Source organism: Coregonus lavaretus (assembly GCF_964263955.1).
Source record: "Coregonus lavaretus genome assembly, chromosome: 11".
Lineage (NCBI taxonomy): Eukaryota > Metazoa > Chordata > Actinopteri > Salmoniformes > Salmonidae > Coregonus > Coregonus lavaretus.
The window spans coordinates 29,117,658-29,132,984 of NC_139998.1; the positions used below are offsets into that span (position 1 = coordinate 29,117,658).

At 41.4% G+C, this 15,327-nt stretch overlaps 1 protein-coding gene across 2 annotated transcripts in view; it reads left to right on the top strand.

Annotated features, from left to right (window-relative positions):
- Window positions 1-8,515: 8,515 nt before the first annotated feature.
- Window positions 8,516-15,327, top strand: part of LOC311137176 (apoptosis-associated speck-like protein containing a CARD) — a 27,868-nt gene continuing 21,056 nt past the window's right edge. Inside the window, exons 1-6 of one of the 2 annotated variants that reach the window (XM_084171530.1) lie at window positions 8,516-8,582; window positions 8,702-8,984; window positions 9,403-9,465; window positions 9,942-10,190; window positions 10,412-10,480; window positions 11,030-11,184. In XM_084171530.1, coding sequence (XP_084027656.1) covers window positions 8,711-8,984; window positions 9,403-9,465; window positions 9,942-10,190; window positions 10,412-10,431 — 606 coding nt within the window. In that variant the 5' untranslated portion in view covers window positions 8,516-8,582; window positions 8,702-8,710 and the 3' untranslated portion in view covers window positions 10,432-10,480; window positions 11,030-11,184. Of the gene's footprint in view, window positions 8,583-8,701; window positions 8,985-9,402; window positions 9,466-9,941; window positions 10,191-10,411; window positions 10,481-11,029; window positions 11,185-15,327 lie in introns of those variants that run through there. The other variant, XM_084171529.1, reaches the window with a different exon arrangement.

Consider the following 15,327-nt stretch of genomic DNA (forward strand, 5'->3'; position numbering starts at 1 on the left):
GGCCGTGACTATAACCGAAGAAAATTCTCATGGGAGATAATACGGTCGGCATTTGATTGTGAGATATTCTAGGTCGGGAGAACAAAAGGACTCGAGTTCCTGTCTGTTACTACAATTACACCATGAGTCGTTAATCATGAAACACACACCTCCGCCCTTCTGCTTCCCGGAGAGATATTTATTCCTGTCTGCGCGATGAACTGAGAACTAATCTGGCTGGACCGATTTCGACAGAATATCCCAAGAGACCCTTGTTTCCGTGAAACAAAGTATGTAACAGGCATTGATGTCTCTCTGGAAAGAAATCCTTGCCCGGAGCTCGTTGACCAAGTTAACCAGAGACTGAACATTATCAAGTAGTATACTTGGAAGCAGTGGGTGGTGTGCGCGCCTCCTAAGTCGAACCAGCAGGCCGCCCTGAGTGCCTCTCCTCCGCCGGCAATGTTTTGGGTCAGCCGCTGGAATCAGTTCAGTTGCCCTGGGGAGAGCAAACTAAGGATCCACTTCGGGAAAGTCCTATTCCTGGTCGTAATGCTGGTGAGAGCTGGGACGAAAGTAACAAAGCCTACCATCAGTAACACACTTCGCCGCCAGGGACTCAAATCCTGCAGTGCCAGACGTGTCCCCCTGCTTAAGCCAGTACATGTCCAGGCCCGTCTGAAGTTTGCTAGAGTGCATTTGGATGATCCAGAAGAGGATTGGGAGAATGTCATATGGTCAGATGAAACCAAAATAGAACTTTTTGGTAAAAACTCAACTCGTCGTGTTTGGAGGACAAAGAATGCTGAGTTGCATCCAAAGAACACCATACCTACTGTGAAGCATGGGGGTGGAAACATCATGCTTTGGGGCTGTTTTTCTGCAAAGGGACCAGGACGACTGATCCGTGTAAAGGAAAGAATGAATGGGGCCATGTATCGTGAGATTTTGAGTGAAAACCTCCTTCCATCAGCAAGGCCATTGAAGATGAAACGTGGCTGGGTCTTTCAGCATGACAATGATCCCAAACACACCGCCCGGGCAACGAAGGAGTGGCTTCGTAAGAAGCATTTCAAGGTCCTGGAGTGGCCTAGCCAGTCTCCAGATCTCAACCCCATAGAAAATCTTTGGAGGGAGTTGAAAGTCCGTGTTGCCCAGCGACAGCCCCAAAACATCACTGCTCTAGAGGAGATCTGCATGGAGGAATGGGTCAAAATACCAGCAACAGTGTGTGAAAACCTTGTGAAGACTTAAAGAAAAAGTTTGACCTGTGTCATTGCCAACAAAGGGTATATAACAAAGTATTGAGCTTTTGTTATTGACCAAATACTTATTTCCCACCATAATTTGCAAATGAATTCAAAAAAAAAAAAAATATATATATATATATATATTCTACAATGTGATTTTCTGTTTTTTTCTTCTAATTTTGTCTGTCATAGTTGACGTGTACCTATGATGAAAATTACAGGCCTCTCTCATCTTTTTAAGTGGTAGAACTTGCACAATTGGTGACTGACTAAATACTTTTTTCCCCCACTGTATTAGATACACTTAAAACATTAGCACGGAGAAAAGCACCAGAAATGGATAGCTTTCCCATTCAACATTTTGGGACAAAGTAGCCCCCCTATTTACACAACTGACAACACACATTTAATTTAATTCTGTACTTCCTAGTTCCATGTGTCAAACAGTTATTTCAGTTAACATCTGGAGAGTCCCCTGCTGATTATAGACACATATGTTTAATAAAATGTCACAATAAAATAATAACAAAGCTTATAAGCAATAGAATGGCAAAAGTCTTACCAGTCTTGATAAATATCAATCAAACAGGGTTTATTAAAAATAGACACTTACCAACAAATACAAGAACATGTTTTAGTAAATGCGCAAAAAAACAAGATACAGATTGATCAATAATGGCTGTTGATGCCGAAAAGGCTTTTGATTGTCTCGAGTGGTGCAGTGGTCTAACGCAGTGGTCTAAGGCACTGCATCGCAGTGCTAGCTGTGCCACTAGAGATCCTGGTTCGAATCCAGGCTCTGTCGTAGCCGGCCGCGACCAGGAGACCCATGGGGCGGCGCACAATTGGCTCAGGGTAGGGGAGGGAATGGCCGGCAGGGATGTAGCTCAGTTGGTAGAGCATGGCGTTTGCAACGCCAGGGTTCGATTTCCACGGGGGCCAGTATGAAAAAATAAAAAAATAATGTATGCACTAACTGTAAGTCGCTCTGGATAAGAGCGTCTGCTAAATGACTAAAATGTAAATGTAAATGATTGTCTTGAATGGCCTTTTCTATTCAACTTTCCAGCTGAAATAATAAATGTATATATTGTATAAATGTCCTAAAGCAAAAATGTACACAAATAATACATTATCTGATGAAATTGCTTTCGAAAGGGGCACTAGACAAAGATGCCCCCCTCTCCCCCCTCCTGTTTGCACTGGCAATTGAACACTTGCAGAAAGAATTAGACAGCACCCAAACATAACATTTATCAGTATTGGTAAACATGAATATAAACTAAACTTATTTGCAGATGATCTCCTGATATACCTGAGCAATATTTAAAACTCAATGCCCCCTTTGCTAAACATCTCAGGTTATAAAATCAATGAGGAAAATATAAATAATGGCAATAGGAAAAATAAAAATAATAACTCATGATCTACAGCAATCCTTTAAGTGGACCACAATACATTTTCAATATTCAGGATGCTTAACAACAAATATAAATATAACTTTATTCCATTTCTCAACAATATGAAAGCAGATCTAATTAAATGGAATAATCTTCCCATAAATCTTACAGGTACAATACACCTGTTTAGAATGGCATGGGTAATACCAATTACCCCACTGAAGACATTCTTTAAAAATGTATACTCGGTCATAACAGACTTTATACAGGCAAATAAAATTCTTAGTATAAAAAGGAAAGTTTGACATCTTCCTAAATCTGAGGGTGGTTTTAACCTTCCAGACTTGGAATTGTATCAACTCTCTACTTGTGACATATAGTTAAATGCACTAAAGAGGAACAATGGGTACATATTGAAGATGCGCATGCTCAACCCCAGCATTTTCAAAGGATAAAGCTCAGAACATTAACAACTTCATAGTTAAGAACACTATAATGATTTGGAAGAAAATGTAATGTATTTTACAAGAACCAATATCACTCCCTAGAAACATAACCTTATGGAACAATCCTTGGATAGCTTTTCAGAATTCATCAATAAATTGTCCCATATGGTAAACTAAAGGCATAGAAACCGTAAATGACTTGGTAATAGGAAATACATTTATTTCAATGACAGTTTTAAAAAGCAATTTTGGGTTGACCAATGTAGATATTTTCAAAACATCCAACTTAAAAGTGTTATATAACAAAATTCAAATTTGAAATCTTTTGGACTTCAGAGCAATCTTGAGGGACTCCTATTTGAGTCAGAAAATGATATTCATATGATAGGTAAGCTATACAAAACCCAAATATACAACTGTCAATTTCTTAGAAAAAATATAATCTATTGGAACCAAGATTGAAAATGTTGGAACATAACTAACGAGATTACAGTTAACAAAAATTTACACTTAATCCAGTATAAATGAATGTATAGAATTTATAATACAAGAGACAAAATTCACAAATTCTACAGCACAACAGCAGAGTCATGTCTGAAGTATAAAACTACTAATGACTCAATAACTCATGACTTCTGGGAATGCTACTTAAAATCAAAAGTTATGGTCGGAGTTGGAAAGATGAATATCAAAGGTATTGCAATGTAAATGTACTTTTAATTTGTCTGTCTGTATATTTCAAGACATTACATATGAGGGTGCAGTGAGATACCCAATGGGTTGGACAATACTCTTCTCATCAATTATCTTTAAACGTATACTGAACAAAAATATAAACAGAACATGCAAAGTGTTGGTCTCATGTTTCATGAGCTGAAATAAAAGATCCCAGAAGTTTTCCATACGCACAAAAAGCTTATTTCTCTCAAATTTGGTGCACACATTTGTTTACATCCCTTTTAGTGAGCATTTCTCCTTTGCCAAGATAATCCATCCACAAGACAGGTGTGGCATATCAAGAATCTGATTAAATAGCATAATCATTACACAGGTGCACCTTGTGCTGGGGACAATAAAAGGCTACACTAAAATGTGCAGTTTGTCACACAACCCAGTACCACAGATGTCTCAAGTTTTGAAGGAGGGTGCAATTGGCATGCTGACTGCAGGAATGTCTACCAGAGCTGTTGCCAGATAATTTAATATTAATTTCTCTACCTTTTAGAGAATTTGGCAGTATGTCCAACCGGCCCTACAACCGTAGACCACGTGTAACCACGCCAGTCCAGGACCTCCACATCCGGCTCCTTCACCTGAGAGATCGTCTGAGACCAGCCACCAGGACAGCTGATGAAACTGAGGAGTATTTCAAATCAAATCAAAATAAATTGTATTGGCCACATGTGCCGAATACAACAGGTGTAGACATTACAGTGAAATGCTTACTTACAGCCCTTAACAAACAATGCATTTATTTATTTTTATAAAAAAGTAAAATAAAACAACAACAAAAAAGTGTTGAGAAAAAAAGAGCAGAAGTTAAAATAAAATAACAGTAGGGAGGCTATATATACAGGGGGGTACCGGTGCAGAGTCAATCCGGCTAGTTGAGGTAGTTGAGGTAATATGTACATGTGGGTAGAGTTAAAGTGACTATGCATAAATAATGAACAGAGTAGCAGCAGCGTAAAAAGATGGGGTGGGGTTGGGGGTGAGGGGGGGGGGGGGGGGGGCAGTGCAAATAGTCCGGGTAGCCATGATTAGCTGTTCAGGAGTCTTATGGCTTGGGGGTAGAAGCTGTTGAGAAGTCTTTTGGACCTAGACTTGGCAATCCGGTACCGCTTGCAGTGCGGTAGCAGAGCGAACAGTCTAAGACTAGGGTGGCTGGAGTCTTTGACAATTTTGAGGGTCTTCCTCTGACACCGCCTGGTATAGAGGTCCTGGATGGCAGGAAGCTTGGCCCCAGTGATGTACTGGGCCGTACGCACTACACTCTGTAGTGCCTTGCGGTTTGAGGCTGAGCAGTTGCCATACCAAACGGTGATGCAACCAGTCAGGATGCTCTCGATGGTGCAGCTGTAGAATTTTTTGAGGATCTGAGGACCCATGCCAAGGGGGAATAGGCTTTGTCGTGCCCTCTTCACGACTGTCTTGGTGTGTTTGGACCATGATAGTTTGTGCCTGGCCATGCAGTCATGGGTGAACAGGGAGTACAGGAGGGGACTGAGCATGCACCCCTGAGGGGCCCCCGCATTGAGGATCAGTGTGGCAGATGTGTTGTTACATACCCTTACCTCCTGGGGGCGGCCCGTCAGGACGTCCAGGATCCAGTTGCAGAGGGAGGTGTTTAGTCCCTGGATCCTTAGCTTAGTGCTGAGCTTTGAGGGCACTATGGTGTTGAATTCTGAGCTGTAGTCAAGGAATAGCATTCTCACGTAGGTGTTCCTCTTGTCCAGGTGGGAAAGGGCAGTGTGGAGTGCAATAGAGATTGCATCATCTGTGGATCTGTTGAGGCGGTATGCAAATTGGAGTGGGTCTAGGGTTTCTGGGATAATGGTGTTGATGTGAGCCATGACCAGCCTTTCAAAGCACTTCATGGCCACAGACGTCAGTGCTACGGGTCGGTAGTCATTTGGGCAGGTTATCTTAGTGTCCTTGGGCACTAAGCAGGTGGTCTGCTTGAAACATGTTGGTATTACAGACTCAGTCAGGGACATGTTGAAAATGTCAGTGAAGACACTTGCCAGTTGGTCAGCACATGCTCGGAGTACACGTCCTGGTAATCCGTCTGTGAATGTTGACCTGCTTAAAATTCTTACACACATTGGCTACGGAGAGCATGATCACATAGTTATCCAGGACAGCTGGTGCTCTCATGCATGCTTCATTGTTGCTTGCCTCGAAGCGAGCATAAAAGTGGTTTAGCTCGTCTGGAAGTCTTGTGTCACTGGACAGCTCGCGGCTGTGCTTCCCTTTGTAGTCTGTAATAGTTTTCAAGCCCTGCCACATCCGACGAGCATCAGAGCCGGTGTAGTACGATTCAATCTTAGTCCTGTATTGACTCTTTGCCTGTTTGATGGTTCGTCGGAGGGCATAGCGGGATTTCTTATAAGCGTCCGGATTAGAGTCCCGCTCCTTGAAAGCGGCAGCTCTACCCTTTAGCTCAGTGCGGATGTTGCCTGTAATCCATGGCTTCTGGTTGGGGTATGTACATACGGTCACTGTGGGGACGACATCATCGATGCACTTATTGATGAAGCCAGTGACTGATGTGGTGTACTCCTCAATGCTATCTGAAGAATCCCAGATCATGTTCCCGTCTGTGCTAGCAAAACAGTCCTGTTGCTTAGCATCTGCTTCATCTAACCACTTTTTTATTGACTGAGTCACTGGTGCTTCCTGCTTTAGTTTTTGCTTATAAGCAGGAATCAGGAGGATAGAGTTATGGTCAGATTTGCCAAATGGAGGGCGAGGGAGAGCTTTGTATGTGTCTCTGTGTGTGGAGTAAAGGTGGTCTAGAGTTTTTTTTCCCTCTGGTTGCACATTTAACATGCTGGTAGAAATTAGGTAGAACTGATTAAGTTTCCCTGCATTAAAGTCCCCGGCCACTAGGAGCGCTGCCTCTGGATGAGCGTTTTCCGGTTCACTTATGGCCTTATACAGCTCATTCAGTGCAATCTTAATGCCAGCATTGGTTTGTGGTGGTAAATAGACAGCTATGAAAATTATAGATGAAAACTCTCTTGGTAATAGTGTGGTCTACAGCTTATCATAAGATACTCTACCTCAGGTGAGCAAAACCTCGAGACTTCCTTAGTATTTGATTTTGTGCACCAGCTGTTGTTTACAAATATAAACAGACCACCACCCCTTGTCTTGCGTCAGCCGTTCTATCCTGCCGATGTAGCGTATAGCCCGCTAGCTGTATGTTGTCCATGTCGTCGTTCAGCCACGACTCGGTGAAACATAATATATTACAGTTTTTAATGTCCCGTTGGTAGGATAACCGTAATCTAATTTATTCTCAAATGATTGAACATTGGCTAATAGGATTGATGGAAGAGGCAGTTTACTCGCTCGCCGTCGGATCCTTACAAGGCACCCCGACCTACGTCCACAATATCTCAGTCTCTTTCTCATGCGAATGACGGGGATTTAGGCCTTGTCGGGTGTCTGTAGGATATCCTTCGCGTCCGACTTGTTGAAGAAAAAATCTTCATCCAATACGAGGTGAGTAATCGCTGTCCTGATATCCAGAAGCTCCTTTTGGTTATAAGAGACGATGGCAGAAACATTATGTACAGAATAAATTACAAATAATGCGGAAAAACACACATAATGGTACAATTGGTTAGAGGGCTGTAAAACGGCAGCAATCTTCTCCGGCGCCATTCGGAGCATGGAATGCTTGTAATTATACTTCAGTATACCGTAGTAACATCTGACAAAAATATCTCATAACACTGAAGCAGTGAACTTTTTTGTCTGTAATAAAGCCCTTTATTGTCTGTAATAAAGCCCTTTAGTGGGGAAAAACTCATTCTGATTGGCTGGGCCTGGCTCCCTAGTGGGTGGGCCTGGCTCTCAAGTGGGTGGGCCTACGCCTTCCCAGGCCCACCCATGGCTGCGCCCTTGCCATGTCATGTGAAATCCATAGATTAGGGCCTATTGGATTTATTTCAATTGACTGATTTCTTTATATGAACTGTAACTAAGTAAAATCGTTGAAATTGTTGCATGTTGCGTTTATATTTTGTTCAGTATATAAAACTGGAAATCAGCCAATCCTCCATCGTTCACGCAATGGAAACATCAAATGTTTTATTATCAAAACATGTGGTAACACTTTACTTGATACCCAGCGTCATAACGCGTTATGACACAGTCATAACCATATCATAATATGTCATAACAGCTGACATAACTTGTCATAATATGGTCATAACACTGTGATGACCCCTATATTTACACCTGTTGTGACATATATTGCTTAATTTTATGGCTGGTTATGATCACCATTAGATGGCAGTCACTGACCAGATTATGTAGAATAACATTTCCATCCAGAAAAGTAAATGTGCATTTGGTATTGAATCGATCTGTTGTATTTGGTGAAGCCTGTAGACCTGAGACCAGTGGGGTAGACTACAATGTGTCAGCCAGCTAACTTTGATAAAAAAACTTAAATAACTATACATTTTCTGGTTTATTTAGAAAGCTAATCTGTGTGTGTTTTGTTTTGTAGAAGTTGATTTGCTCTGAATAAAATAGTTTATCATACTGATAGTTCATCAGGTCTCAAACACTACAAAACCAAGTAATGCAAAACCAATATGCCATTACATTTCTGTATATAAAGTCTTGACTGTGTACTTGGAACTCCACCCCCTCTGACTCAACTAAAAAGGGGTGGAGAATGTAAAGATATAACTGAAAGTAAAAAACTGAAGAACACGTTTTGGAGACAAAGGAGTTACGGGGTGCAATCTGTCCAGCACAGACACATTGTAAGTACCTGGGTGTAATGGGTAAAATAAAGATTGTCAACGTGTCAATATGGTTGAGTCAATTTTTTGCTTGTAGTAAAGTTTTGTGAATTAATATATTAATTTCTGACCTATTCTAGTGATCTACAATGGGCACACCCGTTCCACAGCGGCTGCTGGCTACCCTAGAAAAACTAGACAAGGCTACGTTTCAGACCTTCCAGTGGCACCTGATGCAGGAAACACTGGAAGGCTTCACTCCCATGTCAATCGCCAATCTAGAGGATGCTAAGAGGCAAGACACAGTGACTAAGATGGTGCAGGCCTATATGAACGAAGGTGCTGTGAAGATCACACGGAAGATCCTGGAAGTCATGGGAATGTTTGCTCTAGCAGATAAGTTAAAGACAGACAGTGAAAAAGGTAATTCATAACTCACTGAAAACAAATACTGTATGCAACAAATGTACTTTCATATGTGCATTTTAATCGTTTGTTCACATACTGTAAAGTTAATAATAGTAAATATGTATTTGTCTATTGTTGATAGTTGAACATTGAGAGGCAGTTTCCTGGACACAGATAATTAAGCTACTCCTGGACTAAAATGAATTTTTAAATGGAGATTCTCCATTGATCTTGCTTTTTAGTCCAGGTGTAGGCTTTTTATCTGTGTTCAGGAAGCTGCCCCTGAGTGTAGGCCTAGTTTTGCCAGGTAGTAAAAGCAGGAAATTCAGCATGCCATACGTCAATTTGCGCTTTATTCAACTCAGGCTACAAATACAGAACCTGTTGATTCTTTACAAACCATGTCATGGAGAGTCTCTCTCTCTCTCACCAGGTCAAGCTGCTACTCCCCAGTCTAGCCAGGTTCAATCTTCAGACATGGAGACAAAGCAGTATGGTAATGTACCTGCCTTGTTTGCATGGGATAAATGCAGAAATATTACTTAACTAGTGTTTTGAGAAGTTATTACAAAATAATGGGATTAAATAATTTATGTAATTGACCAGATTCACACTGAGAGGCATGATAAATAGATGACCTAAAGGTACATCTGCAAGACAAAAGTATGCATTTCACTGAGGAAATATTGATAATGGAAAATATAGCATGCTCAACTCTTAAAATATCTTTGTTTGGTGCTGATATGAAATGCATTTTAAGAAAGAACTCAGATTGTGAGCACTGAATATCATTTTCATTCAGGAAACAATTCTGATGCAAGGTCTTTCTTATGTCGTGTTTGTCAAATGATGCCGAAAGAAAAACATCTGTATTTCGGTCTCACATGTATAGTCCTGTACATGCACGGTTAGATTAACTGAAAATCAATCATTCTTTAAGGTTGTTTGAATAACAAATGTTCTCTAACACAGGTGCCCAGTTTGTGGATAATAACAGGGAAAATCTTGTTAAAAGGGTTACCATGGTGATGCCAATAGTAGATAGCCTATACCAGAAGAAAATGATCCATGATGAGGATTACTCTGAAATCACTGCAGCCCAAACCAGTAATGCAAAGATGAGAAAGCTGTATGCGGCCCTGATACCTGGAGGAAAGGTGGCTAAATCAGCCTTTTACCAAGTTCTACTGGAACAACAATCTCTTCTAGTCGAAGAACTGGGTAAGCTCCTCTCTCTCCTCTTTTGGTAACATAACTATCTATCAGTGGAATATATGTGTATTACACTCCCTGCTCCCCTGGAATCAGCTGGTATGTTGACTATATATAATGAGTTTGAATGGAGAAGGTGATGGTTTGTCAAAGGGCTGCGAAGTTCCCCCCTGTAAATCGAACCATGCACAAAACTGATTATCTCTCTTTGTTTTCCCATATGACTCCAGGTGGGATTGGCCAGAAATGAAGTCATAACTTGAGCGGCTTCTACAGTCATGGTCTGGACCTCTAGAAAGGTGCTGGCCATCTACTCACTTTTTTTCAAATCTTACCGTTGTCTCTCAACCATGTACATTACCAGTCAAAGTTTGGACACACCTACTCATTCAAGGGTTTTTCTTAGAATAATAGTGAAGACATCAAAACTATGAAATAACACATACGGAATCATGTAGTAACCAGTAAGCTGGTTGAGAAAACACCAAGAGCGCGCAAAGCTGTCATCAAGGCAAAGGGTGGCTGTTTGAAGAATCTCAAATATAAAATATATTTTCATTTGTTTAACACTTTTTTGCGTTCTACATGATTCCATGTGTGTTATTTCATAGTTTTGATGTCTTCACTATTATTCTACAATGTAGAAATAGTACAAATAAAAAAAAACCCTTGAATGAGTAGGTGTGTCCAACATTTTGACTGGTACTGTAAATGTTTAAATCTCACACATTACCGCAGAAATATTGGCCCCATCACACCACTATTGTCAAACAACAATTTGTAACAAAATAAATAACATTTTTTAATTGAATCAGATCATGTCTTTTCCTGGTTGCTTAATTGTTTAGATTGCATACAGAAGACAGTGAACTAGGACCTGGACTGGGATTTAGCACCAGACAAGAGAAGTCATACAAAAACCTTGACATCTGAATCTTCAATGGTTTTACTATATAAGGTTTTGAAAACAGTGTGTAGGAATCACAGTAGGCTGGTGAGGAGAGGACGGCTCATAATAAGGAATGGAATGGAGTAAATGGAATTGTATCAAACACATGGATGTGTTTGATACCATTCCATTTATTCTGTTCCAGCCATTACTATGAGCCCGTCCTCCCCAATTAAGGTGCCACCAGCCACCTGTGGTTGAAATGCTGCCAATGTCTCACCATTATGCCTTAAACATTCTTGTGAAACATACTCATTTGAAACATTTTGTTGTGATCCAATAGTACATCTGTGAAATCTAAGAGTTAGCCAATGTGGTGAGTGTTCAGGTCCAGGTGGTGGATAGGATGGGTTTTTCCTCAGTGTCAAGGTGCTCTGCATTCTATAGAAAATCACTGTGTAAACACAAATCATCACTACATGTACACATTATAACTGTCTCAGCTTAGAGAACAGCAGCGCATACAGACCTATATTTACAAGCAGCCCATTTAGAATATCCTCTGCTATTTTAAAGTGGAACTGACAGCATTTTAGCAACAGGAAATCGTATTGAAAGCTGTTCTTATACACCCCCAGGAAGAATGTAATTTTTTTTACTTTTTCTGGAAAGCGAGCACTTAGATATGGTAATTTCACATTTTCATAAATTCTTAGAATGTTTGGGAATTATGTACACTACGGCATTTGTGAAAATTCAATAGCAATATAGAGTGGGAAAGTGGCCACGTGTTTGGACAATTAATAGACACTGCGGTAAATAAAACCTAATAAAAACATCTGTCTCGTCCAGGACCGGAGTCTACGCAGACCGGTTCTCCATAGCTAATCAGCAGTACAGTAGGCCTATAGTGCATTTGGAAAGTATTCAGACCCCTTGACTTTTCTACAACTTGATTGGAGTCCACCTGTGGTAAATTCAATTAATTGGACATGATTTGGAAAGGCACACACCTGTCTATACAAGGTCCCACAGTTTATATTGCATGTCAGAGCAAATACCAAGCCATGAAGTAGAAGGAATTGTCCGTAGAGCTCTGAGACAAGATGTGTCCAGGCACAGATCTGGGAAAGGGTACCAAAACATTTCTGCAGCATTGAAGATCCCGAAGAACACAGTGGCCTCCATCACTCTTAAATGGAGGAAGATTAGAACAACCAAGACTCTTCCTAGAGCTAGCCGCCCAACCAAACTGAGCAATCAGGGGAGAAGGGCCTTGGTCAGGGAGGAGAGCAAGAACTCGATGGTCAATCTGACAGAGCTCCAAAGTTCTTCTGTGGAGATGGGAGAACCTTCCAGAAGGACAACCATCTCTGCAGTACTCCACCAATCAGGCCTTTATGGTAGAATGGCCAGACAGAAGCCACTCCTCAGTAAAAGGCACATGACAGCCCATTTGGAGTTTGCCAAAAGGCAGCTAAAGGACTCTCAGACCATGAGAAACAAGATTCTCTGGTCTGATGAAACCAAGATTGAACTCTTTGGCCTGAATGACAAGCGTTACATCTAATGGAAACCTGGCACCATCCCTACAGTGAAGTGTTGCATGGTGGTGGTAGCATCATGCTGTGGGGATGTTTTTCAGCAGCAGGGACTGGGAGACTAGTCAGGATCGAGGGAAAGATGAACGGAGCAAAGTACAGAGAGATCCTTGATGAAAACCTGCTCCAGAGCGCTCAGGACCTCAGACTGGGGCGAAGGTTCACCTTCCAACAGGACAACGACCCTAAGCACACAGCCAAGACAACGCAGGAATGGCTTCGGGACAAGTCCCTGAATGTCCTTGAGTGGCCCAGCCAGAGCCCGGACTTGAACCCGATCTAACATCTCTGTAGAGACCTGAAAAAGGCCCACACATATCTCCATCCCTGCCCGGTCATGTGCAGTCCGTTGATTATGGCCTAATGAATTTATTTCAATTGATATTTCCTTTCAGTGGGGTAAAAAAGTATTTAGTCAGCCACCAATTGTGCAGGTTCTCCCACTTAAAAAGATGAGAGAGGCCTGTAATTTTCATCATAGGTACACGTCAACTATGACAGACAAAATGAGAAAAAATAATCCAGAAAATCACATTGTAGGATTTTTTATGAATTTATTTGCAAATTATGGTGGAAAATAAGTATTTGGTCAATAACAAACGTTTCTCAATACTTTGTTATATACCCTTTGTTGGCAATGACACATGTCAAACGTTTTCTGTAAGTCTTCACAATGTTTTCACACACTGTTGCTGGTATTTTGGCCCATTCCTCCATGCAGATCTCCTCTAGAGCAGTGATGTTTTGGGGCTGTCGCTGGGCAACACGGACTTTCAACTCCCTCCAAAGATTTTCTATGGGGTTGAGATCTGGAGACTGGCTAGGCCACTCCAGGACCTTGTAATGCTTCTTACGAAGCCACTCCTTCGTTGCCCGGGCGGTGTGTTTGGGATCATTGTCATGCTGAAAGACCCAGCCACGTTTCATCTTCAATGCCCTTGCTGATGGAAGGAGGTTTTCACTCAAAATCTCACGATACATGGCCCCATTCATTCTTTCCTTTACACGGATCAGTCGTCCTGGTCCCTTTGCAGAAAAACAGCCCCAAAGCATGATGTTTCCACCCCCATGCTTCACAGTAGGTATGGTGTTCTTTGGATGCAACTCAGCATTCTTTGTCCTCCAAACACGACGAGTTGAGTTTTACCAAAAAGTTCTATTTTGGTTTCATCTGACCATATGACATTCTCCCAATCCTCTTCTGGATCATCCAAATGCACTCTAGCAAACTTCAGACGGGCCTGGACATGTACTGGCTTAAGCAGGGGGACTGTCTGGCACGTCTGGCACTGCAGGATTTGAGTCCCTGGCGGCGTAGTGTGTTACTAATGGTAGGCTTTGTTACTTTGGTCCCAGCTCTCTGCAGGTCATTCACTAGGTCCTCCCGTATGGTTCTGGGATTTTTGCTCACCGTTCTTGTGATCATTTTGACCCCACGGGGTGAGATCTTGCGTGGAGCCCCAGATCGAGGGAGATTATCAGTGGTCTTGTATGTCTTCCATTTCCTAATAATTGCTCCCACAGTTGATTTCTTCAAACCAAGCTGCTTACCTATTGCAGATTCAGTCTTCCCAGCCTGGTGCAGGTCTACAATTTTGTTTCTGGTGTCCTTTGACAGCTCTTTGGTCTTGGCCATAGTGGAGTTTGGAGTGTGACTGTTTGAGGTTGTGGACAGGTGTCTTTTATACTGATAACAAGTTCAAACAGGTGCCATTAATACAGGTAACGAGTGGAGGACAGAGGAGCCTCTTAAAGAAGAAGTTACAGGTCTGTGAGAGTCAGAAATCTTGCTTGTTTGTAGGTGACCAAATACTTATTTTCCACCATAATTTGCAAATAAATTCATTAAAATTCCTACAATGTGATTTTCTGGAGAAAAAAAATCTCAATTTGTCTGTCATAGTTGACGTGTACCTATGATGAAAATTACAGGCCTCTCTCATCTTTTTAAGTGGGAGAACTTGCACAATTGGTGGCTGACTAAATACTTTTTTCCCCCACTGTACATGAACTGTAACTCAGTAAAATCGTTGAAATTGTTGCGTGTTGCGTAAATTGTTTTGTACAGTATAGCTTGTAGATGCTACAGATGTTTTTGTGAGAAGACCAATTTTAGGGATGTCTCATGGTCTGACAAACACCTCTCTAGCTCTGCCACCTTTCACCAAAGGTCATCCGTTGAGACGCATCCAATAAAAAAATTAATATATATATATATATATATATATATATATATATCTCTGACTTAAACCGATGAAGTGTTTTTATTTTATTATTATTATGTTACTTAGATTGACGTACCGGTGTGTCAATCGACTCTAGGGGGTTAATACAGAAACTAAAGTAAGGAGGTTGGTTGGGCGTATGCACGACCGTCTAGTAATCCAAAGGTTGCATGTTCAAGTAATGTCAGGACAACTGTAGCATTTCATCTAACCCTTAGCCTGTTTTTCCTAACTTTGTTGTTAAACTTGTATGTAAATTCTCCCAACCTTTGATAATATACATCCTCTAATTCGTATGACATTGTACGATCGCTATTCCATTCATAACGTAACCTAACACAACGTAATATATCCAGTGGGATCCGGCACCTCTCTGTTTTGGACTGTTTTGTTCTGGAACCTATTTTGCCGGATCCGGTACCTCTCGTGGC